The sequence below is a fragment of the Cryptosporidium andersoni genome (assembly GCF_001865355.1).
Source record: "Cryptosporidium andersoni isolate 30847 chromosome Unknown contig_40, whole genome shotgun sequence".
In the NCBI taxonomy this organism is placed as follows: Eukaryota; Apicomplexa; class Conoidasida; order Eucoccidiorida; family Cryptosporidiidae; genus Cryptosporidium; species Cryptosporidium andersoni.
Genome location: NW_027122903.1, coordinates 1 through 26,146, shown reverse-complemented (window position 1 = coordinate 26,146; position 26,146 = coordinate 1). Strand labels below are relative to the sequence as shown.

The window sequence follows — 26,146 nt, the reverse complement described above, 5'->3', positions numbered from 1 at the left end:
TGTTTATAATTTTTAAAATTAAGCCTATTTTAACTATTAATAAAAAATTAGGTAAGTTTGAATACATAAATTAAAATATTTATGTAAACTAGTACAAATATACAACATATTTATTAGTTATTCAAAATGTGCTTTTTGTGAAGTTAAAATATAGATTGGATTTTTATTCAATGATTACTTTTATATAATTCGCTATAGCCTTGTTCTAACTTCTAAATTAACATATATAATTCTAGAGCACTAAAATATAAAACCTACATTATATATATATAGCCCATTAGTTAACATTTTTAAGATATCAAAACATACACCTTTTAATTCTGAACCTTGAAATTCAGACTTGGATATTTTCTTCGATGACATTATATCTGATGAGTAGTATGCATAACCACGAAGTAAGGAGTCCGAAACTAATACTGATGCAGGGTTATTGTAATTTTCAGTCCATTGGAATGTACATGCTTTTATGCTTGAGGTAGAATCTCCTAATTCCTTAGAGTATTGGGAAATTTCACCTACATGGAAATTTCCATAAGTTGAACAACTTCCAGATATACCTGCAACATAATCTGTTTCATGATGTGCAAATACTTTAAATAAATTAATATTACCGTTATTCCGACATTTAAATCCAATCCTTTTAATTTCTTGTAACGGTGAAGGAGTCAAATCACGCCAACCTTGGCATAATGAGCTAGCAAGTAGGCCCTCAATAGTATCCATATCTTTTACAAAAAATCCCAATGAAGCATTGGGATTATATAAGTGTTGTCCTGAATGTTGTAATGTTCCAATTCCGTTATTTGGTGGTGATAATATTTGTTCCTGTTGACTTTTTACAGGGAATCCAATAGATACTATTTCATGTCTTGTCATATTAAAAGTATCTGACTTGATTCCTACACAAAATACATTTAAATTACTTTCTATAGTATTGTACTCAGCAAAACTTATAGGAGAGAACTGAGTGTTTGTTTGAGGATTTACTGCTTGAAAAGAGTGAATAGTATTTCCATGTATATTTTTCGCAGTTATGGACATTGTATTTGGTTTAGATGCAAATGATACTTGTAATAAAGCAATTTGAATGAGATCAATTGAAAGCATATTATTAATATGAGCTTCTTGACCTACTGATACTTTAGATACAGGATTTCCATTCATATCTAGAATACCACAGCTAAGTGTTAGTTGTATAATTTGTTTATGATAATGATCCAGTCCAAGAATTAAATAGGTGAAATAAAGACCTAAAGGACATTTTATTGCAAAAATATCTTTAGGTTTTTCAGTTGACTTAGCCCATTCTGTACAAATTGACTCTATTTCTAATTTATTTCTGATAATATCTACTTCTCCAATAGACCTAATCATATCGATCTTGAGTTGACTTTTATATGTCCCAGGTATATTCGAAATAATTCCAATTGGCTGTAAATCTTTATCTCCTAAAATTTTGAAGTATGCTCCAAAACCTACTATCATATTACCTTCTATTGATACACAAATCATGTTAAGTTCTGATCCACTCCAATAATATAATTTCATATCTTGTGTATTATGTCTATCTAAACTAGATAAAGTTGGAAAACCAGTAGCTTTTACCTTCAAAGCACTAATTTTTCCAAAAGTACTATGAAATCCAACAATTAATTTCTCAATTTTACCGGTAATAGATTTTTCTGTACATGGAATTCCATTTCTGTTTCCAATTCTTATCGGAGGAAGTTGAGTATGAGCATTTGAGCAGGATGCTTCTATAAGTATCACAGATAAATCTTGATTTGAAATACACATTTTAAATACATTGAAATTCATTTCAGCAGGGCAGCTGATCATAAAATCTTTTGTTAAACTACTTTTCTTACCAAATACCTGTTGACACTGAGGCCAAAGTCCTCTTCTATTAATATACTCTGGAGGTGAAAATAAAAGTCTTCCTGAAGGAAGAGTGTCAACCATTGCTCCATATTCTGGAGTATAAACTTGATCAATTTGTACTCCAATAGCTGTTATAGAAACTTTAGCATGATGAAATGATTTAAAAGTGTTACTTAATAATTTCATACCAAAACACAAACCTTTAAAACCATTGGACTGCCAAACACGCTTAATTTCTTTAGTGCCTCTAACATAATATTTTCCGAATTCTACATGAGGTTTTAAAGACTCAACTTTAAGCAAAGTTATACTTGGAATTTTCTTTACATATCTCTTCTTGTATCCAAAGCTAACTTCAATCTTTTGGATGACAGCTTTATTAGATCCATAGGGAAAATCAGTTTGAGTATCTCCTATAATACACATAGAGTGATCATCAGAACATTTTAGAACAATAGCTATTAATTCATCTTTTTCTATATTTAATTTCATATATGTCAATAATTGATTCTCTGGACATGTAACTGTATATGTAAAATGTCCCTTTTTTTTGTGTTTATATTGTAATGAGTTAATATATTCGGAACAATGCATTTCTTTATATATTATCATATTACCACGACATCTAATTCCTTCTTGAATATAATCAAAAGTTGTTTTTTCTAAGGGTGCCTCCACATTAAAACTAGGTTTAAATCCTATTGCTAATAGTTGTTTGTTGTCACTAAATTTTGCACAAATACCAAGTGGACCTTTAGAAAATTGTTCATTCCTATTCCATAAAGAAGTTACAGTTGATTTTTGACTCTTTATACTTGGATTTACTGTATGAATTCCAGCAGAATCAGTAATGATCATTCCTAAGGGATGTGAATCTGCAGAACTCCAAGTAAAATGAACCTCATATATATTATTATATAGAGAATCAAATGTTTGTGAATCATATGTTTGAAATGAATTTTCAGTTCTATAACCTATAAATCCCCAAGATGGGATTTCAGAAATAGTATTCGAACACCAAAATTGAATGCCAGTAATACCTATATCATTGGTATAAATTCTATACTTTTCAATATTCTCACCTTCATAACACATAAATACAAATGTTTCTCCTTTAATAACTAAATGTCCAGACCATTCTCTACAATATCCCATTCTTTGACCACTACTTATGATCATATTGTTTAGAGTCCAAGGAGGTTGGTTTGCAAATACTTTAGTTAGATCTGCCCTTGGTAATAATTTATGAGGTGATAAGTTGATATTGTGTTTAGTTTCTTTTTCTTCAAAAAAAAATCCGATACCTGTAATAAATGATTCGTTTTCAACTATTGTTACTTCAACACAAATAATTTGAATAAAGAGTCCATTATAACTTACAGATTTACTTGATTCTCCTTTTGTTCCAAATAAGTACTTTTTATTATCTAATGTCTTCAATAAAATGAAAGAGGGTGATAAAGTATTGTTAGAGTAAGCTATAGATATTTCATTTACTGTTCCAGGGATAGTAGATGGGCTATTATCAAATAGATTTGTAGTTCCTTCTATACCAAGAATTCCTTCACTTGAACTTCCTATACAATAAGCAGAAATTGAACTCAAACCACCCTGAGAATTTTTTTTAAAAGAAAGGTTAGCAAATCCTTGTCCAGAGCCTAAACATATGAGTGAATACCTAAAGCTAGATGCATCACCTGATCTTGAAGAATATATCATTTGACATTCAGGCCATATTTTTGTAGTTATTAATTGGTTCATACTAATTCTTGCACCTAGCCAACTAAATAGACTATTCCCACTACTTTTACCAAATCCAATAACTCCAACTCCTAAAATATATCTTTGATCTGTCTTTTTTGATTTTGATAATATATTGTACATATTCAATATAAAACAAAATCCAAGAAAATTCCCACTAACCCATTGTTTATTAGTAAAAATACTACATGATTTACAGCTATAATTAATTACATTTTTATTTGCTTCATTATTACCTAAGACAAGTCTACCAAAAATATCATTTTCCTGATATTTTGTATTTGGGTCTTCTAAGTTAGATGTCACCTGACTAGATTTCAAATGCTTTTTATGACGCTTTTTAATCGACTGTATAGTTCCATATCCGACTTCCATATAGTTTATTGGAGTTTTTGTATGGCTTATTTCACCAAAACCAGATGTTGTATCACCTACAACTGCAAAGCTTTTATTGTCATCACATCCAAATGTTATTGCTACTACTCCACCTTCTTTTAATGTTTTATATCCCAACCATGTAATAGTAGAACCATTTGGACAAATCACACTTAATTTTTCGCTGTTCTTTGGTATATCTCTCCCTGTTGTAAGCATACCATTAATGTTGCAACCTTGGTGAATATTTTCCTGAATGGACATTTCACCAATGGTCATATAATTGTTTCCCCTTCTCTTTGCAGGAATTTTTTGAGTTCCTAAATGAGAGTTGAGTAGTAATTCATGTGTTTGGCATTGTATGACCAAGCTCAGTATAACTATGGTAAATGAGTTTAATAGTAAGTTCATATATATATATAATTAGACTAGTGCATGAATCACCAACTAGTAACTAATGATATGGGGAATAATTTAGACTATATTTCTTCTATTTAATGTTAAATATCCACCCTATATAGTCTTCTTTTTGTCAGTTTTATATTATAAAGAGCAGATCATTATTTGCGGGTAAAATTTTGGGATTAATTTAGATCTAATTTATACTAACAGCTAATATTCCACCTAAGATAATACTTTAAATAATATAATAAATAAAATTAGAAACATACCATTACTAATTATATAGTATCTAAGGCTTTGTTTGAATATGTAGATATAATAATCATATTTATGTAGACTCCCCAAAATTATCTACCCTTAAGTCTAAGTGAAAACACGAAAAATTTATATAAGTAGCTTCTAAATTTTTACTGGTATTTTTTCTTATTTAAAACAGATGGAACTATTTCAGTAATCTCAAAAATACTTTTTAGATTTGAAATCTAAACATTATATATTGATTAAAATCATCAGGGGGGAAAATTATTACAAAAACTAAAGTATATAATCTTTTAAGTTTGTATATTTATATATAGAGAACTTTATTATACTAATAATAAAAATATTTTTTCTTATAATGGTTATATTAAAAAATTAAAACAGCATGCAACATATAGCGGTAAAAAAATGCCGCTATATTTGATCTTATATTTTGGCTACATTTCACCTAGAATACCAATAGATGATTAGAGATATAATTAAGTATAATAAGATTAGCTAAAAGTCATAATTTGTGTATTTATATAATTGTATACAATATATAAGATTATAGGATAATCCTGTAAGCTAGCTTACTGGGTAATGCAAGATGTGGTATTGGACTAGCTCAATCCTTTTTGCTCTATTAACAGAAAGAGCAATTACTAGTATAGTTATTCAAAATGGTATCTTAGTAACAGGAGGAGACGGCGAATCTTTAGCTTCGACACATATTGGGCAACCAATGAGTAGAGAATCTGAATCTTCTAAACTGTTAAAAAATGCAAGCTATGAAAGTGTGCCTTCAACACCTGGATTACAATCAACTATAGATTTAAAACGACCTGCATTAGGAAATTATCCAGTTAATCCCGGATTTAAACAATTTCCTTCCGAAGTATCTAAATCTTTTATTAAAAAACCCAAATTTATTAAAGAAGGGGTGACTTCTAATTTACTTGGTAATGCAATACCTATATTAAAAGATACCCCCAATTTCTTTAGATCAGGTGGTAAACCTATAATAAATGAAAATTCTATGGATGCGATGTGTGCTGGACAATTACTAGAGACACCGGCTGGAACTACCTCAAAAGTTGTTAGTTTTTTATGCCCTAGGGGTTCAGTAATCTCGTATACTTCTATTGGTTATAGAGAAATGATATTTAGATCTAAAAAAAAGATTTCTAGTTTTTTACATAGAGAATTGGCTATTTCTGGTCTTTTTTTGGGTTGTGATGATCATTCAAGTGTTATAGCAATTGGTAGCATTACTAAGATAACAAATGACTTAAGATTACCAGATGTAAATAAATCATGGATTAATTTTGCAGAAGCATATGTTAGTAGATCTATTATGGGAAATGAATATATATCGGCTTTAGTGTTGTCTGGACCAGATATATTAAGTGGGATATCAAGTAAATTTCATCCTTCTTCCAACATGGGACTAACACCTCCAATTAATGAAGAACCTTCAATGGGACACTTTATAAGTAAAAGAAAGTGGAGCGCTAACTTTTTTAGGGGAGCATGTGTTGGGCTTCATAGTAATAGTCAAGGAATTTGGATTACTAAGTTTGGTTTAATTCCTTTGATGATAGATAATTCAATAGAACTTCTTCCAGTACCTAATATTTCTCAGAATAAAACTATAGTTAATGGGTTACAAATAAAAGGAATTATTACTATTCCTAAATTGTGGCCGGAGTGTCAAATGATATTCTCAAAATACTCTGGAAAGGAACTTAACAATAATTTTGTGATCAAAACTATTTCAAACAAAGATTTATCTGAGTTTAATGCTATTGAAGTAGTATATAACAAAAATTATATTCCAAAAGCTTTAATATTTAAAGAATTAACATCAGGTAGTTTTTTTGTATTAGGAAATTCTATGATTCATAGTAATGATTTACGAAAAATAAGAAAAGGTAAAATAAGTAGCATTACATTTGGATTCGGAGATTCAAATAATTCATTTTTAGATTCTATAACATTTTTTGAAGCAGTAGTTGATGGAAAGGTTACAATTTTTATTAATAATCAAAATAAAAATTACTATCGAACATTTAGTGGAAAGGGACTCAAGTATATTTGCGTAGAACTTTCTTCTTATGGATCTCTAGTAGGTTTTGGAGCATTTTTTTCACAACATACAAGTTTATTACCTTTTGTTAATCAAGGAATTCAATTTAGCTACGCAAATTCTTACTTTAGGTGTACAAAAGACTGCTCTGAGACTAGTGTACTGTCTAGCTTCCGTTTTACAGTACCTAATAATAATATTCTACTCTCAAATAAGTTAATAAATTTTAATTCTGCTAATAAAGTGCAGATATATACAGAAATAATACCAGGTATTTCTGAGTGTAATTTAGATTTAAATACATATATACCAAGTCATGTTAAACTTGTTCATATAAATTGTAAAGCTGGTTATATGTTTAATAGTTTATCTTGGTATTACAATTTAAATGATGGTATAATTACAGGTATTAAGATAGGATGTGATGGAGAAGAGATTTCTGTAGGGAAATTAACAAACTATATAAATGGACTAAATTATCAAGCTAACAATAATAAACAAAATCTTGATGGTTTTACCTTCGCATTCTCTGGTGGTATAATAGACCCGAATTTTAAAATAGTTGAAGCAAGTATTTTAAATTCTAATAAAAGAGCTATTATATTACATGATTCACTAGATACTTCTAAGAAATTATCATTAACACCTTCAAGGGGTATTTCTTGGTACAAAAAGGGAGATGAAAATTTTCAAGGATTTTGTTTTGCTTTAGATACAAAAAAGTTGGATTATCCTATTGTTGGTATGTTTTTAGGGAAAGATCAAAATTCCCGATTTAATACAGATATATCAGGTCTTCCCTTACCTCTTTTTGCTCCTTACGATTCTTTATATCGTTATTATGATTCCAATCATATTGCTTTTGGTTATATAACAGTTAAAAAAATCTTTATAAATAAGCAAAAAGCTCGGAAATATCATTTATCAGAGACAAATCTTGTAAAAGTTTCTGTAGTATGTCCATTTGGGCATATAATTAGTAATATCCAAATTTCAAGTAATCCTCTTTCCACAATGGCTGGAAGTATAGCTATATTATGTTCAGATAGCTATTCAGGAGCAATTATTGGAAGTTCTGGGAATTTGTTTTATCATAGAAATCTAGATATCATTTCTTTTATGCTTAAAAGAAATATTCCACAATATATTCAGAGAATAAGATTTAAATTATCAGCATCTGATACAAAGAGGCTTGTGAGTAGTTTAGAAGCTGAAACATTTTATTCAGAAAATAACAGACCATATACTGTTTATTCATATTTATCTGAGAATATGAAGAAAGGGTTAAAATCCAATTTAGAAGAAATTATTTCAGATGGTCCTTTTGACGGTCTTTCTGTTATTGTAAGATCTAAAAATTTGACAAAAAAAAACCTAAGCAAAGAAAAGGAGGGAATAATATCTATTAATCTTCGTCCTTCCAAAAATATATTTCCTCCCTTAACTAGAAATTTAATTAAATCTATAGGGAAAATTCTAATAGCCCCAATAGAATTTCCACAATGTCAAATGATAAGAGCACCTTCAAATAATCGATTGAGAATTTCGTATTCTATTACCTGCCCTGAAAGTAGTGAATTTACGTCTATACAGATTTTTAAAGCTACTCCAGATTCTAATTCCAAGATTGCAGCAGTAAAAATAACCTGTTCTTTGGGAAGTTTTGCAATAATTGGTAATCCTCCAGTAGAAATTTTTAGTAAATATTCAAGTGTTTCAAATATTTCTGATTTTTATGGATATCCTTCTATTGAAACCTCTAAAATAAGAAAGATAATGGCATTTTTTGATCCAAGAAAGAGTCACATTACAGCTTTGGATTGGCTATCTGAAGATGGTCATTTGAATGAATATCCCCCAGTACTTGACACAAACAGACAAAATAATAGAACTTATCAAAGAGAATTTGCTGGGAATATCTTAAAGATGATTTGTATCGAAATTAGTCCAGATTCTAATGAAGTTACAGGATTTGGTGCTTTTTTTTGGTCTCAGGGACTAAATTGGCTCCCTCCTGTCGAATTAGAATATACTTTAGGGGATATTCAGAAAGGTACAAAAAATAAATTCGAGTATAAATCAAAACTTTTAAATTTTAAAAATGTTGACTTTTTTCATAATAGTAAAGAGTTATGTAATATTTGGGGAGGCTCGAAGAAAAAATCAGATAGTTTGAGTATTGGTTTCTCTTGTAAAGAATCTCTAATTAACCATATTAACATATGTTCTAAAGTTAAAGGTCTTAGAATATCTGGAATTGAAGTTACTTGCAGTTCCAGTGATGATTCATACTTTGTTGTTGGAAATTGCAATAGTACTATGCATAAATCCAAAATGGATACACAAGCTCAAATCGGCTCTGTAGAATTCGGTTTTACCAAGATAACTGAAGAATTGGGTTTTTTCTTGGTTTCTAGTATTGAAAAAACTGTTCTCAGTACATATACTTCAAATAAAAGCTACGAGGAAGGGATTGGTTCAATGTCTGTTTGGAGTATGAATGAAGATGATAAACTTAGTAATAGTAACCTAATTGCAATGTGTTTTGATCTGGATGAAAATGAAAGTATAATATCTGCAATAGGATTTTCTTCAGTTATACCTGAAGTTATTAGTGATAATGGTTTTGAAATAGAATTTGACTCAGGGGCAACAATCAGGTCAAATTATATGGAAAAGGAATTGCTTGATACCTCATTTCAGAACTCCAAAACCAAAGAAAAATCAATTGCAGCACAAAATATTAAATATAACAAATTAGAAGGTGAGTCAGAAAAGATGGTACCTTTTTCTTTAAATGAAAAGTATGGAACAAAAACTGTATACAACCCCTTTACTTTATATAATTTTGCAAAAATTCCGATGGACTATCTGACCTATCTTGTAAATCAATTCCTATAGTATGCCCTTCAAAATACAGAGTCTCTTATATTAAACTGTATATGGAAAACCCTAATTTAGATGCGAATATTGTTTAACTAGAAGTACGCTGTCATTATCAGCAAGAAACTGATATTATATATTACAGAGGATAAGTGGACATGTATATTTCTTGTTGGTTCAAAGACTCCTTATACAATTCAATCATATGAATTACCAACAACATTTAGAAATGTTAAATTTGGTTTTTCTAAGACAGGACATCTAGTATACTTTTATGCAAGTGACAAAGTAGGATGAAGATATCTAACATATAAGAATTTAAATGAAAAGCCTGATAAAATTGCTGAATACCAGCAATTCAACCATTTAAATAGCTTACAAGGCTTTTGTTTTGAGTTAAATCAGCAAGCTATTCAGCATGTTGGATTTATTCTTGCATAATATGCATTGAAACTCTCTAGAATCTTATAAGAAATATCGAATTATACTATTCGTAGATTATTGAAACACAAAAAATGTTTTACACCTGTGTTATATCTAATAAAGTAGTTTTAAAGTAATGAAATGACGGTACAAAGTCAAGACTCATTAGCCTTAGCCTCAAAAACGGAAATGTATTATTTGAGGATGTACTTGGGATATATCTTATAAAAAAGTAATATCAATAATTAAAAACTAAAATGGTATCCTTTATTTATATAAATGTTTTAAGTATATCTAGATACTCTTAGTAGGCCATCCCTCTTTCCATATAATTATTAGGAAGACACCTAACCGCCAATAATATGAATTTTTAGATCTACAGAACGTATAATACTTATAAAGGAGACCTGTAATTTTACCAACAACTAGATTTAGAATATTTATATAAGTTATCTTCTAGAGAATTTGTGGAAACCTCTTCTAATTAAGTCTAAGAAATCTTCCACTGCTCAAACATTGAGAACAAGATCTCTACAAAGGATAGAACTATTATTAGACCTGGCACTTAAGACTATCTTTATACAAAGATAGTTCAGACACTGAAACATTATATTAATACACACTTTCAAGCTTTGTGATATTTGAATTACTATCTGCTGCTTGCAATGTTTAGCTGGTGGCTAATTTTTGTAGAAATTTAGAATTGTGGCAATGTATGGAAGCTTCATCAAGAAATTAAAGTAGAGGCGACACAGATTTCTGGGAAAAGGATACAAATATGACAGATTCAGATACTCACAATACTGTTAATGAACACTTTTTTTTAGTAGGACAAGAGAGGTTGGATTTTTTATCGGGTGATTTAGATGTGGATATTCCTCAAATTGATAAACTAAAGCACATTCTATTTCCTCTATCAAAGGAGCAGCTTGTGGATATTTTAGCAAGATGTGCTTTTGCTTTTGATGAAGTTAGGAAGGCTTGTGTAGCAATATTTGAAAAGAGTCCAGTTAGTAGAAGAGTAATGGTAAGGAATATATCTTTCAATACTAGTGACAAGGCATTTGTAGATTTATTCTGTACATTCGGAGAGATAGATGATGCTATTATTGTACGTGAGAAGAGTGGTAAATCCAGAGGTTATGGATTTGTTACTTTTAAGTCCACAGAATCTATACATAAACTTTTTGACTCTAGTCTCTGTTTAGATGGAAGACAGCTATTACTTAAACTTGCAGCAGATCCTTATGCTGAATTTACATGTGGAAGATCACAATCACCAAAAGATTTATATGAGAGAAACGATATAAATGATTCCAATACATCATTTAAATTGATCTCAAAACGGAAATTATTTGTAAGAAATCTTTCAGATACTACAACAGCTGAGAAACTAAAAGAGGTGTTCAGTCAGTTTGGTAATGTAGAGGACTGTGTAATTTTGACAGATTCCAATACAGGATTGTCAAAAAGATGTGGATTTGTAACATTTAAAAATATATCTGGGGTTATGAAAGCATTAAAACAGCAACAACAAATAATTAATGGAAAGGTAGCATTTATATCATTAGCTTTTCCACAGAAGCTTTCAAATAATCATTCAGTAACTATTAATAGCAGAACTCCTGTTCCAAATACTTTATCTAATTTAAATTTTCCAGTTCCATTAAGCTATTTAACTTCTCATCCAGGACTTGGTAACTTGGCAACATTATCCACAGAGCATATTCCTAATCTAATATCTTCTAATATAAATGCTAGATACCATAATAATGTCGAGAATATTAATACATCAAGGATACATTATTTAGATAGATCAACGAATCAGCTTCACTATAACCATTTAGGGAATGTATCTTCAATAATACCTCAAACTAATACAGCCTTAATACCTTCTTATCTAACTCCATATCCTTATGGAATTCTATATTCCACTATTTCTGCACCTATATCAGTTACTTCCGATGGTAATCCAACGGGAATTATTGAATACTATAAGATCTAGTATTATACCTACATACTTACCAAGATCTTGAATAGATTAGTTGTTAAGATACAATAAGAAGTAATCAGATAATCCAGAAGTTTAAATTTCAGTACTTAGGATATACTGTGAATATCTATATCGTAGAAAAAATAAATCCAATGCTTCAAAAATTATAATCAATTGCTAGTAATTTAAAATAGACTGGAAATTTTTAAAAGTATTAGATATATCGAAACTGAAGAATTTTATAAAGTTAGTAAGCTATTTATAAAGCGTTATTAAATGTACTTGTTAAGGTTACAATCAAAAATATTGTTCAAATCCTATAATAATAATCTATACCGTATTTGGTAATTTAAATGAGTTCAAATTCCGCAAATTTCCGAAGAAGACAATTGGGTAAAAAAATTATGAAGAATTACTTGTCTTATATATCCTAAATGAAGTAAATATTGCTTTAAATATTATTTTTCATAAATTATCTAGAGATAAATTATTTGCAAATATTTATACCTTGAACCTCAAATATCTTCCAGATGACTTTAGCTTCTAAGTGAATATTTCTGTACTATCCAGAATCAGTTAAATTTCAGAGATTGAAAGCTGTACTAATTATATATTGCAAAAACGGAGTATCAGATTCACTTTTTTTTCGTATTGTCTGAAATAAACTAAAAAGTAACAAAATTGGTTCAGAAAGTAGATTTCATAGAGTTAATGTATTTTAAGGTTTTAGATATACACAAAATCCTGCAAGCTTTTAGATTCCAAAGATAGTGAGGACAGTGGCTGCAGATTCTAGTTGAAATATTGATAACAGTCATGGATATAATTCTACAATTGTTTAAAGGAAAAGTCAATGAAATACTGCTACAAAGTAGTCTTCAAAAAAGTGCAAATCTTTTTATTTACCCCGGGTTTCTTCAGCTCAGAAATTCGTTACTAAATTTCTTGGTTATACTATTACATATCATAAATTTATCTTAGAAATTTCAAATCAGAAAATTAACTCATCCTGAAAATATTGTGACTCTTAACTATTTTGAATTAGAAAAAGTTTTATATATCTAACTCTGGTTAGATATCTCCAAATTAAGTTGAAATTTACATTATTAAGTTTGCAGAAAACCTTTAATTTATCTTCAAAATACTATATTTATTCACTGGAGCACTTTTCTTTGTTTGGACTAATCTTTCACCTTGACCAACATCCCCTCTTATAGCTTTGTTTCTATCAGAAACTGACAATGAAGCCATTAAGTGAGATATATCCTGTTTATTTGAAAAATTACCTATATGTTTAATATTTAGGTCATTTATATAGGGATTAGAGGTATTTAGAGATAAATTTCGAATGATCGAAGTGTTTATATCTTTCGTGGTAGCAGAATCTCTATAATGTAATACTGCGTTCTCTACTTTTTTTGCAATTTCTGGGACATAGTAATCCAGTGTTTGTGTTATGGGGTAAATTGAACCTCTACTAAATAATTCCATTTCTATTTCATGTAAGAACTGCTGTTGAGGTCCTAAAACACTTCCTGGACGAGCTATTCTATTCCATCCTATCCAAGCTGCTGCAGTAAAATGAAAATTTTTCATGGCATAACAGCCTAGTAAAGTTCCAGTACGACCAAGTCCTGCTTTACAGTGTACTGCAATAATTCCTTTTTCATTTTCAGTAAGTTCAAGAAATCTATTAATTATATTTTCAGATGGACATGAGCCATCCATAAAAAAAAGGTCTTCATGTCTAATACCATATTTGGAAAATCTACTGCTATCATACTGTTTCTTATTTAATCTAATAACTAATTTAACTCCTAACTCTCTAAATATTGGAATATAGAACTCTGGAGTTAAAGATGAATAACCATCATTGTCTACTGTCGTAGCAGAAGGACCACTAAATGCTATAAACTTGTGAGGGATAATCCAAGATATGTCACCATTATCTACCTTCTCATAAGCAAAGTACTTATCAACTTTAAAACAATCAAAATCAAACCACTTCAGTAACATAGCATAATGTAGACCTGTTAGGCAATTATCTATTGTAAGAGAGTAAGTGCATGCTCCATATGTTGCATCTCTAAAAGAAAGCAATGGAACTGAGTGAAAAATAGAAAGAGCACTATTAGGACTTTTACCACATTTAATCATTAAATAACAACATGCTAAAAATGCCGAGTTTGTTCTTTTTTTCATATCATAACCATTTGTGCAGTGAATTACACAACTTCCATCCTGTTCTGCATTATCTAACAAATCTTGAACTTTTTGGCAGTAAAGATATATACATTTAAGATTCAAAGGTCCAAAATCTTGGAAAAAAGGCTCATATACTAGCTCATGATCAATATTAAAGCAATAATTATTACTTCTCTTATCAAATATAGGGCTTGGAATATTTATACTACATAATGCCCAGTATAACTTGCCTTCTATTAGAGTTATAGAACTCTTAAATATGTCATGACTTCTATGGTATCCTACCATATTAATTCCAAAATAGAGAACTTATGAATTTCTATATATTTGTTATAAATTTACTTCTTCAATGTCAATCTTTAATATGACATTTTACTGCAAGCATGCTTTGTCATATATAGACAAAAATAATACCACGGGTACCCGAAGAATACTAGGCGCTTCTGTCTTGTCTACAAATATCATGTTTTACCATTACGGCTTCCAGGATTTGACAAACACCTAATACTAAAGTCTATGGGACTTCAGCAAGTCCCACGCACATTTGTAATATTTATAAAATAGTGGATAGTATTACATTCGTCAATCACAGACTATAAAGAATATATAGTCAAGATGTGGAAAGTGAGTGAGAGACTTCAAAAGTGCAATATTTATATGGATGTTATCTTGTATAAATCATTAATAAAAATAGTGAACTAATCTAATGATTGTACTTAAAATAACTGAATAAGTCAATAATTAAAACTTTAGAAGGTGAGGGAACATTCCACTTTTTAGGGTGAATCTTGTCTTAAGATAGCTAACCATTAAAGGATCTCTTTGAATATTTGGTAAAATTGCAGTATCTAGAGCTTGTTGATCTTTCTTCCTCTCATCACTTACAACTCTATGAGTTGCATTCTCTCCTTGATTCATAAAGTTATCTACTTGTCTATTCTTACGGAGTTTATTCCTATCAACTTTGAAGTATTCATCCGTGAATTTACTAACATCAACACCAGAAATATCAATATTTGTACTTGTTGCAATTACATATGCAGGATTAACTCTTCTTACTGGTACTCCATTGAGGGTAAAGGGGCCAGTAACTACAATCAAACCTGAAGTCAAAGTCTTCAGCATTACTACACGTTTACCCTTGTATGGACCTGCCAATAAAATACATACAACACCAGGAGCAAGAGATTCTCGAACCTTTGGGGCTCTTACACTAGATTTTCTTTTACTAGCATATTTCTTCTTCAAAGTTATCTTTAGACGTGGAGCAGGTTTTGACAGTTCTATTTTAGTTGTCATTTCCTTCTAATATACAGCTTTCAAACAATTATACCAAATCCTCAGCCTCTTACCCAAAGAATTACTTTAAGAAATTCACTAAGGACAACTCTGAGACACCAGTTAGACACAGACATGGAATTAAAGTATTTGGTTCTTAAGCAGCTTTGACTTCTTTGAGATTTAATTATTCTGCTCCTTGAGACGATACGTTATAGTCAGACGTCTCGTCTCTGATGGTTTATTAGGTATCTAATATTTAATGTGTATCGTAGTATTAGAAGTATTATATTAACTTTAATAATAATAATCAGCAATATTGAGATTTGATTTGATTATTACAATAGGGTGAGGGGGGGGGAAGTAGTGGTGGAAGCCTCACAATTTGTCTATTTATAGAATTCAAATTAAAGTAACTATATCTTTGCTTTTTTTAGAGATGAATACTGAATACAAGGTTTATGTAATGAAAAAGTGTCCACTATATGTTGTTATTGCTAGTGTTGCTGAGATTGCTCAAGTCAAAGTTAAAGTGATTGATAGGAATGAATTTACTGAGGAAAGACAGTCTAGTCTCATCTTTGGTGATAAAACACCGGTGATATCTACACCATTTGGTTATATCTTTGGTATTCATAGCATATTGAGATATCTAGCTCGTTGTGCACCTGCAAGCTTCCTATATGGTGAGACATTGTATGAGTCCGCTCTTGTTGATGCATTATTGGAAGGCTTTCATAATAATATTTTAAAGCCACTAAAGGCTATATGTAGTGCGACATGTCCTTTAGAATATAAAAGTAATAAATCAGAGGTAGATTTGGAAACTATTCTATCAAATCTAGATAATTATTTACTAAGTCGCACTTTCTTAGCAGGTCACAGGGTGACTATTGCAGATATCCTTATTGCTGTAGTTATATATTTTACAGCTGATATTTCTAAAGGATCTCTATCAATTAATGGACTAGTTAACTTAAATCGTTTTGTTAATACCATTATGAATAACTATATAATTAGGAAACATTATGATGATCTTAAGAAATATCGAACTTGTACAGATTCTAACACTAATACGAAATCAAAGAAGGGAAGTCTCTCTGATAGTCTACCAAACTCCTCCATGAATCTAGATGAATGGAAACGTATATATTCTAATACAAAAGATTTAAGTGGAGTTGCAATGCCATGGTTAGTAAATAATTTTGATCCAGAAGGTTTTTCATTTTACTATATGAAATATAACAAGCTCCCAGATGAATTGGATGTTCCATTTAGAGCTAGTAATATGTTAGGAGGATTCTTACAAAGACTAGATAATAACTTTAGGAAACATTCATTTGGTGTTATTAATGTTGTTGGAGATAATAATGATTTTGATTATCAAGGTATATTCCTCTTTAGAGGTCAAGATGTACCTGAAGAGATGAGATCTCATCCATCTTTTGATTATCATTCATTTAATAAACTTGATTTTCAAAACCCAGAGGATCAGAAATTAATTGGAGATTATTTATGTAATGATGATGAAGTTGAAGGATTGAAGATTCACGATTGTAAAGTATGGAAGTAATTTTAGGGAATGTTAATGAGTTTCATCTTTTGTTTCCCATTCAATAGCTGTTCCCAAGCACATAAATTCCTAATGGCAAGTCACTATGGTTAACATTCTTTCCACTTAGCAATAATCTAAACACATATAGTGAATCTTCTCCTCTTGGAATATCTTCCCATGGAACTTCAATTAGAATGTTCTTTTTAATATTCAACCAACCATTATGACAACAATATAACCACCAAGTTCCAGTCTCAGGTCTATTCACTTCTGAATAGTGATTATGTGGGTCCCAAGGTGTTTGTAAATTCAGTTTTTTTCTTGCTTTAAGAGCTTCTTCATACTCTTTTTGATATGTTGTAGCAAGTAAACCTTTAGATTCTTCAATTTTATCTAGATCAAAACGTTTTTGAATCATATTTAGAGCTTTATTAGGCATTTCGTCAACTTCTTTTGCTTCTACTAATGTAATGACATTATAACCTGTTAGAAAGGCTTCTAATTCTAAGTTTTTTTTAAATACTCTAGATATATACTCTACACGTTGGGGATGAATTATATCATCACTATCAAAAAACATAATGATATTATTTTTGGCTTTCGAAGCACCAAATAATCTATTAGAAGCAGCCCAATGGGAGGGTGGTGGTTCTGGAGTGCGATATATAAATATCAAATTCCTAAGAGTTGTTGAATATTTCTTGTAGAGATCCTCTATAGTATGTTTTATATCATCCAATTTATTAGATACATCTAAAACAACAATGATCTCTTCAGGTCTTAATGTTTGTAATCTCATTACTGATAATAATACTGGAAGAGATCTAATATCTTCTTTAGCAACTGGTATTACTACTGAAATGTCATTAGCGTAGTGGTTAATAGGTACCATTCCTTTAGTTTTAACCTCATTTTCAATCATGTCAAGTAACTTGGACCATGCACTTTCGACTAAAGTTTTACGATCATTTACTACAGTAGATTTTTTTGATACAGTAGATTCATCTGATATAGGAGATTTTTCTAAGCTTCCTCTTAAGGTGATATTATTTGGGTCTGTGAAGATATTAATTTGATATTTTTTATATTATAATGTATCAACAATATCAACTTACTTTCAATTTTATGTATAAGAGAATTTTCTCTATTACTTAGTTTTATATATTCTGTAAAATTAAAGGGATAACTTAAACTCAATTCATTTCTCTTATTAATATCTGTATTTCTTGTTCTATTAGCTTTTATAAAGGGGTCCAATTTAGACCTAGTGGAACCCAGAAAGGGTAGAATTGAATCTTGTCCATGTACAAAGATTATTGTACTGACTATGTATAAGAATCCTAAATGTACTTTCATTATTATAACTGACATACTGCTCCTACTAATTTCTTACTAAATGTTGAAATCGTAAAACTGCATAAAACGGCAAAAAGGCATAAAGACATGCAAGCGCCATAAATGTGGCAGTTATTAATGACAACAGATACATGTAATATATCAAATTAAAAACCTAGAGAAATTTGCTTGCAAAAAGACTTAAGAGTCCACTTATAGATAAATTTGTTTTAAATACTGCTGTATCTAGACTTCTTTAAATGGTATAAGAGGCTTACTGAATTAATATAACTATATTAGTAATTTTTTACCGATTTGATGATAATAAATTATTTCCTTTTCAAATTAAATTAAAGATATTGTATATTTAAATATATTATAACTTTCTATTCATAAATTAAAGTTAGTATTGATATGATTTACCTTTTTTTTAAAGAAAAATGAAAAAAAAACTATTTGTATATAGCGGCCTCATTTGGGCGCTATATACAGAATCTTTTTTCGTAATTAGTTAAAATGATACAATCTTTGATTCCTCTAAGATGTGGTTAGATAGAATAAAATGGGTGATTTTGATGAATATATCTGTAATTCTGAGTTCTAGAGCAGATAGTTTAACATGGATAACATTTGGTGATTGGGGTGAACCAACTGGTATTTTAAAATCTGTTGCAAGATCTATGGGGGAAGTTGCAGAGATTATAGATGCCAAATTCGTTACATCTGTTGGTGATAATTTCTATCGTTGGGGAGTAGGCTCAGTTGATGATCCTCTCTGGGAGGAATTGTTTGAATCTACATTTATTCACGAAGGATTAAGCAAAATACCTTTTAGATGTGTTTTAGGTAACCATGATTGGTGGGGAAATGCAACAGCTCAAATAGATCGACACTATAGTTTAGAATCACCACGTTGGTATATGCCAAATTTTTGGTTTTATACTTGGGAAACTTTTGATGCCCCAGTGAATGCTCCTCATCCATGGGAGAATAAAACTGAGAATGAATATATATCTCATAATATAGTAGAAACAACAGCTCTATTTTTATATATAGATACATGGATAATGTCACCTCCTTTAGGATCTAATATTAAGGATTCATTTTGGAATGATCAAATGAAATATATTGAAAATACTCTTAAGGCTGCAGTGGTAAGAAATGTTGATTGGATATTTGTTATAGGTCATTATCCATGCTATTCTAGTGGTGTACATGGGGATAGAGTGGATGTTCGAACAGTTTTAGAGCCTCTTTTACAAGAATATAAAGTGGATGGTTACATTGCTGGTCATGATCACCATTTAGAATTATCTAAACCTAAGGATATGTTTACATATCATTATCTAGTAGGTTCAGCTTGCTGTCCTAAAAAACATGATTATTATAATAATAAGCATAGAATCTTCAGAACTGGACGTGGAGGATTTACTTCACATAAATTAACAAAAAATGAGTTTCATACAACTTATCATAGTATTCATGGGAATGCTATTTTTACAATAACTCAAAAAAGGTTGAATAGATTAGATATTCGGGATAAACTTATTAAAAAGGCTAGATATGCACAATTTAATACTATAGAAGAGAAGTTAGGTGATCAAATTACTTCCGATGAACCAAAGAATGATACTATAAAAGATAATAATGAGGAAAATAATAAAGACAAATTGATTATTTTATCTTTGGAAGAATTAGAGGACACTCCACTATTGGAAAAACTTGAAGATTTAGATATTACAAATATTAATGAAGAAGTAGATGATATAACAACTGAGAAAATGGAACTTTTAGATAATTTGGAATATGAATACTCAAATAACGAGTTTACAAGAAATATTTCTACAAACTTACAAACTGATGATAAATTAATTGTTATTCCAGATGATTTAGCTATAATAGATTTATCTGTAAGTCCAAGTGTTTTAACATCTGAAATATCTGATGAAATAAAATCTGGAATATCTAACATAAACCAGGGAAAATGTGATGGATATATTTTATCATTTTATCCATTACCACCATCATCTAAGCGTGTACCTTTTAAAGAGGTTAGTGTTGATAAAAAATTTTATGGCATTTCTTTTGTATTTGGAGCTATGTTACTTAGAAGTCATTTAAAAAAAAAGATATCGGGTCATCCTAGACATGAGTATAGGCCAGCAGTTCATATTAAGCATACTGTAGGAGTTGATGGATCTCCTGTAACTCCAATGAGTTTTTTTCAGAATATAGCATGGAGAGAAGTTTCAAATAGTCTTAAAAGACATTTTAAGATACCAGAAACAACTTGGGATTTAATGAGACGTAAAGATTGGAAAGGATCCTTTGTACCTTGGAGATTTGTTGAATCTTGTACTAATATTTTACGTACTATGAGTATGAATAAACTTATGATGCATAGAAGATCATTTATAGGGATTCCTCTTAGTTATTTTAAAATTTATTCTAAAGATATGGGGCTTAATACTACTTATAAAATATGTAAGGATGTAGCAAAAAAACTTCATATACATAAACAGTTACAAGGGCCTAATCCTTCTAATGAAGTTATGATTTGGGATAGATGTCCACCTGATTCAAATGCTACTGATCCTAATGCAAGTTCTGAATTAAAAACAATAATAGCATTATCTGTCATCGGTACTGCTCGTGATTATTGTACATTACCAAATTATATTATACATAGAAATTCTGAAGATATATTTCAAATAGGAAACAAATTTATTAATTTTTTAAGTAAATTTAAGTTTTGGCATTGGACAAAGCAGAAAACTCCTATTACTATTGGAGGTATACAATTAGACAAATTAGTATGGATTCCTCTCCCATTAGCTTGCAAGGTTGCAGAACAGCTAATTATGAAGGAGAACTTTATTACAAGTCATATTGGTGATTCAATATTTGAAAATACAGAACAGATAATTACTATATGTGCTGAGATAGTTTATGATATAATAACCTTCCTTCCTAAGGAAGAAGCTTTCAATATTTGTAGACACTTTACTTCTTATGAGCTTGTAGCTCCCTAATATAGAGGATATTACTAATATTTCATTATTGAATTTATAATAGTTATATATTTTTTTAAACATGCACAAATTTCTATGTACTACAACCGCTACTTTCAGAGGTGTAATATTTGGACTTCACAAATGTGATGTCTACCTTAAATGACTGGGAACGACTTATAGATGAAATAAAGGCTCTAGAAAGTATATATAGTTTAGATGAAGAATTTATTAAGAGCACAGAGCTCTGCAGAGCTCTTCAAAATAAGGATATAATTTCAAAAGAGTGTCTTAGATTCCGAATTCTTCTTGATAAACGGACTTTTTACTCTGATCATATTTATATGGAAATCACTATAGAACCTAAAAATTTCTATTCTAGTGGTATTAAAGATTTGAAAATTGTTAATTCAATGGATTGGGAGTCAAATAAGGCCCCATTTTTTCTTTTAGATTCACAGCGTGATCTGATTATACAAAATACTATGAATCAATTTATCCCTAATTTTGAGAGTCTTTTCCAACAAATAACTAAAGCTAAAGAAACTACTGAATCTATAATGAATGAATTGACATATTTTGAAAATGTGAATATTACTAAGAAGTCAGATGATACTGAAATTAAAGAAGATATTGAAGATACAAATCATACACAAGATATCTTTAGTAGTGATGATGAACAATTTGAGTGGAATTTGTGTATGAATACAACATTAAGATGGGGGCAACGAGCATGTTATAGCCATCATATAAGAAGTCTAATAAAGCGTAGATTAATTCAAGAGTGGGCACATGATCTTTACCTTGGAGGTTTCTGCAAAATTGGATATCCTGGAATAATAATTGTTGAAGGGCCTGAAGATGGTTGCTTAGAATATATACGTAGACTTCAGAGGTTAAGATGGAAACACTTTGTAGTACGTGGAGAAATTATAGAAGAATTTACTTTACCTAGAAATAATCAGCCATTTAGGCAACTTCTAGATACTTTTAGGAAACTCCCAAATCATATGATCCAACTTCCTCCAGATGCTATGAAAAATTTGGCTCATGAATGTGAAAAGGCGGGACTAAAAAATCTATTTTTAACTACTATGAAAATATATTCCTAATATATTGTTCATAGAAAAAAAGAAAAAGTGGATATTTATTATATGGAATCTATTTATTTATCCTTTTATATGGCTACTTTAAGTATCAATAAAGAAAACTAATAAATTCACCACCTTGACATGAGATTAAAAAAAAACTATTTTTGAATTTTTTATAGAATCGACTGCTTTGCTTTTAGTTGGGCTATCTCATTTTCTTTTTCTTTCAATTGAAATTTTAGAGCATCTACTGTATACAATTCTTCTTGAGCAGATTGTAACTGCATCTCAACCTTAGCCAAATCTTTCTTTAATATTACTCTAGCATTTTTAACAGCAGATCTCATTCTTTTAAACATATTACTATGAGATTGTATAACGTCTGGTCTTAGACTTATTCTTTGAGGTTCTGCTGTATGTCCACTAATCCATTCTTCTGGACCCATAGCTGGCTCATAACCATATGTATCTGGATATAAATCTGGATAAAATTCATTAGTCTTCCGTGGAACAATAAAAGATACTGGTTGTATAACACCCCTAGATTCTAATCTAAGAATTCTATTAATTTCACACTTCATAACATCTACTGATTGTTTTGGTACAAGACATAATCCTTTTAATGAATTCACAGATTTATACTCATTTAATCTTCTAACAGACCCTTCATTTCTACTATATTCATAGACTTTAATATTTGTATCTCCCTTACCTCCTAAATAAAACAAACCAGTCCCTTCATCCCAAAATGGTAATAATGAAGGTTGTTCAACATCAACAAATTCAACTCCAACACTCTTATCTAAATTTCGAATATCCCATACTCCAAACTGCCGTTCACCTTTATCACTAAAACCAGTTGTTAATAACCAATAAGAACTACCCATTGTACCTCCCATCCATTCACAGCGACTTTTTCTATTACCATTATGACTTCTCCATTGATAAGCTATTCTCTCACTTCTTGAATCTATTATCCTTGTTACCTTATCACGACAAGAAACTGCTAATAAACTACCATCATAACTCCACTTTATAGAAGTAGGAGTTCCTGGTAGTCCTATATTTATCTCATCCTGAGTTGTTTCACAATTCCAAATCTTAATTGTGTTATCTCTACTAGCAGATGCTAATATCCACTCTGCAGAGGGGTTAAATTTTACAAGAGATACTTTTTTTGTATGTCCATTGAAAATAGCCAATGGATCTTTCAATTTATTATATACCGAATGTTCAGGTATTTCCCATAGTTTAATTGTTTTATCTTGAGAGGCACTTACTAATAGGCATGAATAAAAAGGAGAAAATTCAACATCACTTATAGGTGCTTTATGTCCTTTAAAATATACAACATTTGGTTTATGACCATATGCACAATTTTCAATCACTCCAACGCTTCCATTACCATTACATTCTGCAGGAAATGCTATAAATTCAGCTGAAGAAGCAATACCACAGCCATCTACTGTATGACGACTTGTTATTACATGTAAACCTGAATAGCGATCTTGTAGACATTCGCCATATAAGTTACGGAATTTACTATCACGAACAACTCTACTCATAGTCCAATATTAATTAATAGCCCTTATAGTGTCGCCCAATTTCTTACTCTTGCTCCATCTCCTCTCTTTAACGTGTTTTGGAGATCTATGTGGAAAGTCCACATACGTACCAATATACTGTCCCCACCCTGTTTCTAAATAAGCCCACATATTCCTAATTACTATTTTTTTTTTTTTTTATATAATATTTACTTATTAATTATCAATATATTTTATATATTTAAATATCTTTAATAGCTATGTATCTATTGGAATAAATCCTATTTCTTGACATACTAAATTAATATTATACCTATTCTCATATAGTTATACTTTATTCCTAGAATTATGTATAAATAAAATAGTAAATATTTCAAATATTTACTAAATAACTTATAAGATTATGATAATAAAAGATATCTTAATATCTTCAAAATATAGGTTATAATTGCTTCTTGAAAAATACTAGTTAATACCCTCTACTGTTAAATTTTCGTGCATGCGTTATTATGGCAGAATATTTAGCACCTTAAAAAAAAATATATATTTCATATTTTGGAATGGGTTTCTTAAAAATTATGTAACTAAAAATAAATTAATAATATTCTACTAGTTTACGATGAATTTAAGAACATATCATATTAAAATATGTGTTTTTAATTTTGTTACTGTCTGATCTAAATTTAACAGTAATATTAATTAATATAATGTAAATTGCAAGATATGCAGGTTTTTTTTTTAATATTATTGATAATTCTAGAATAATATTTGGTATAAATAAGTTATAAAGTGGAAATAGTGCTGCAGAATTTTATTTTATAGTAAATTAGTCAGATGGATCTTTTGATTATACTTAAGTCATCAAAGTATATAATTTAAACAGAAAGAAAAAAGACTAAAGAAAACAAATAAATTACGTAATTCCTATGAAATCCAGCAATATTTATTTCATTTAGGCTATTTTATTAAGAAATATTACCAAATAACAGTACTTACAGGCGGTTTAGAAGTATACTAAAATAACTTTTAGTACTTAGGAAATTTCGAAAATATTGGGAAATGACAACCTCTAAAAATATAGATGATAGATTTGATGGAATGCTTTTAAATATTGCCCAAGGGGCTGAAGGCATTGAAAATTTTTTAGATATAGTTTTTGGTTTTTTATTAAGAAAGACAGATTTCTATACTGCTATGGAGAACTCAGAAGTAGAGAGAGTATTAATGCGTCATTTTCATAAATTTCAGGCAATGGCAGATGAAAAAAGATTAGAAGAAAAACAAAGGATGTTGAAGATAGAAGAAGAACGTCGAAAACATATGGCTGAAACAAAAAAAAGAGAAGAATCTGAATCTTATACCAAGTTACAACAGAAATTCCAAAATACTCCTAAAGTTGTTGAAATAAATTCAGATAATGAAGAAATGAATAATGTAGATGAAAAAGAAAGTGATGAAGATAATGAAGAAGAATCTATACCACCATTAGGAAATGGTGGTTCTACTGATAAATATACATGGACTCAAACATTAAGTACTGTTGAGATGCAGATACCAGTAATACCTGGAATAAGATCCCGTGATTGTAATATTAAAATAACTCCAAGTAAATTGACTGTTATTGTAAAATCTGAAAAATTCATTGATGGTGAATTTCATGCTAAAGTTAAAGCTGTTGATTCTATGTGGTCAATCATAGACAATAAAATTATCCAGATAACTCTAGAAAAACAAGATACAATGAATTGGTGGTCTTGTGTAATTAAAGGAGATCCGAAGATTGATACTACTAAAATAGTTCCAGAAAATTCCCGTTTATCTGATTTAGATCCTGAAACTAGGACTACAGTAGAAAAGATGATGTTTGACCAAAGACAAAAATCTCTGGGATTACCAACTAGTGATAACCTAAAACAATATGAAATGTTGGAGAAATTTAAAGCTGCACATCCTGAGCTAGATTTTTCTCAAGCTAAGATTAACTATGGAGGAGGGTTTTAATATTATTTTGAATCAATAATTATTTTCAAATGATATAATACTTCTATTAAATACCGTAATCAATTAAAAAAAAAAAAAAAAA

The 26,146-nt window shown here is 29.8% G+C and overlaps 11 protein-coding genes across 11 annotated transcripts; 6 read left to right on the top strand and 5 right to left on the bottom strand.

Annotated features, from left to right (window-relative positions):
* Positions 1-240: 240 nt before the first annotated feature.
* On the bottom strand, positions 241-4,428 carry cand_012530 (uncharacterized protein; the record flags this gene model as incomplete). Its single annotated transcript, XM_067211490.1, has 1 exon — positions 241-4,428. One exon carries the CDS (start codon positions 4,426-4,428, stop codon positions 241-243), a length of 4,188 nt encoding a protein of 1,395 aa, XP_067066898.1.
* Positions 4,429-5,266: 838 nt separating this feature from the next.
* On the top strand, positions 5,267-9,646 carry cand_012520 (uncharacterized protein; the record flags this gene model as incomplete). The annotated part of the gene is made up of 1 exon (XM_067211489.1): positions 5,267-9,646. One exon carries the CDS (start codon positions 5,267-5,269, stop codon positions 9,644-9,646), a length of 4,380 nt encoding a protein of 1,459 aa, XP_067066897.1.
* A 1,183-nt stretch (positions 9,647-10,829) lies between these two features.
* Positions 10,830-12,056, top strand: cand_012510 (RNA recognition family protein; the record flags this gene model as incomplete). The annotated part of the gene is made up of 1 exon (XM_067211488.1): positions 10,830-12,056. The coding sequence occupies one exon, from the start codon at positions 10,830-10,832 to the stop codon at positions 12,054-12,056; it is 1,227 nt and encodes a 408-aa protein (XP_067066896.1).
* A 1,113-nt stretch (positions 12,057-13,169) lies between these two features.
* On the bottom strand, positions 13,170-14,537 carry cand_012500 (dual specificity protein phosphatase CDC14A; the record flags this gene model as incomplete). Its single annotated transcript, XM_067211487.1, has 1 exon — positions 13,170-14,537. The coding sequence occupies one exon, from the start codon at positions 14,535-14,537 to the stop codon at positions 13,170-13,172; it is 1,368 nt and encodes a 455-aa protein (XP_067066895.1).
* Positions 14,538-14,990: 453 nt separating this feature from the next.
* Positions 14,991-15,548, bottom strand: cand_012490 (60s ribosomal protein L6; the record flags this gene model as incomplete). Its single annotated transcript, XM_067211486.1, has 1 exon — positions 14,991-15,548. The coding sequence occupies one exon, from the start codon at positions 15,546-15,548 to the stop codon at positions 14,991-14,993; it is 558 nt and encodes a 185-aa protein (XP_067066894.1).
* Positions 15,549-15,966: 418 nt separating this feature from the next.
* On the top strand, positions 15,967-17,100 carry cand_012480 (translation elongation factor 1 gamma; the record flags this gene model as incomplete). Its single annotated transcript, XM_067211485.1, has 1 exon — positions 15,967-17,100. One exon carries the CDS (start codon positions 15,967-15,969, stop codon positions 17,098-17,100), a length of 1,134 nt encoding a protein of 377 aa, XP_067066893.1.
* Positions 17,101-17,140: 40 nt separating this feature from the next.
* On the bottom strand, positions 17,141-18,438 carry cand_012470 (uncharacterized protein; the record flags this gene model as incomplete). Its single annotated transcript, XM_067211484.1, has 2 exons — positions 17,141-18,138; positions 18,198-18,438. 2 exons carry the CDS (start codon positions 18,436-18,438, stop codon positions 17,141-17,143), a joined length of 1,239 nt encoding a protein of 412 aa, XP_067066892.1.
* Positions 18,439-18,959: 521 nt separating this feature from the next.
* cand_012460 (serine threonine protein phosphatase) lies at positions 18,960-21,449 on the top strand (the record flags this gene model as incomplete). The annotated part of the gene is made up of 1 exon (XM_067211483.1): positions 18,960-21,449. The coding sequence occupies one exon, from the start codon at positions 18,960-18,962 to the stop codon at positions 21,447-21,449; it is 2,490 nt and encodes an 829-aa protein (XP_067066891.1).
* Positions 21,450-21,577: 128 nt separating this feature from the next.
* On the top strand, positions 21,578-22,540 carry cand_012450 (uncharacterized protein; the record flags this gene model as incomplete). The annotated part of the gene is made up of 1 exon (XM_067211482.1): positions 21,578-22,540. The coding sequence occupies one exon, from the start codon at positions 21,578-21,580 to the stop codon at positions 22,538-22,540; it is 963 nt and encodes a 320-aa protein (XP_067066890.1).
* A 152-nt stretch (positions 22,541-22,692) lies between these two features.
* cand_012440 (WD repeat coronin family protein) lies at positions 22,693-24,084 on the bottom strand (the record flags this gene model as incomplete). Its single annotated transcript, XM_067211481.1, has 1 exon — positions 22,693-24,084. One exon carries the CDS (start codon positions 24,082-24,084, stop codon positions 22,693-22,695), a length of 1,392 nt encoding a protein of 463 aa, XP_067066889.1.
* A 1,038-nt stretch (positions 24,085-25,122) lies between these two features.
* cand_012430 (CS domain-containing protein) lies at positions 25,123-26,064 on the top strand (the record flags this gene model as incomplete). Its single annotated transcript, XM_067211480.1, has 1 exon — positions 25,123-26,064. One exon carries the CDS (start codon positions 25,123-25,125, stop codon positions 26,062-26,064), a length of 942 nt encoding a protein of 313 aa, XP_067066888.1.
* Positions 26,065-26,146: the final 82 nt, after the last annotated feature.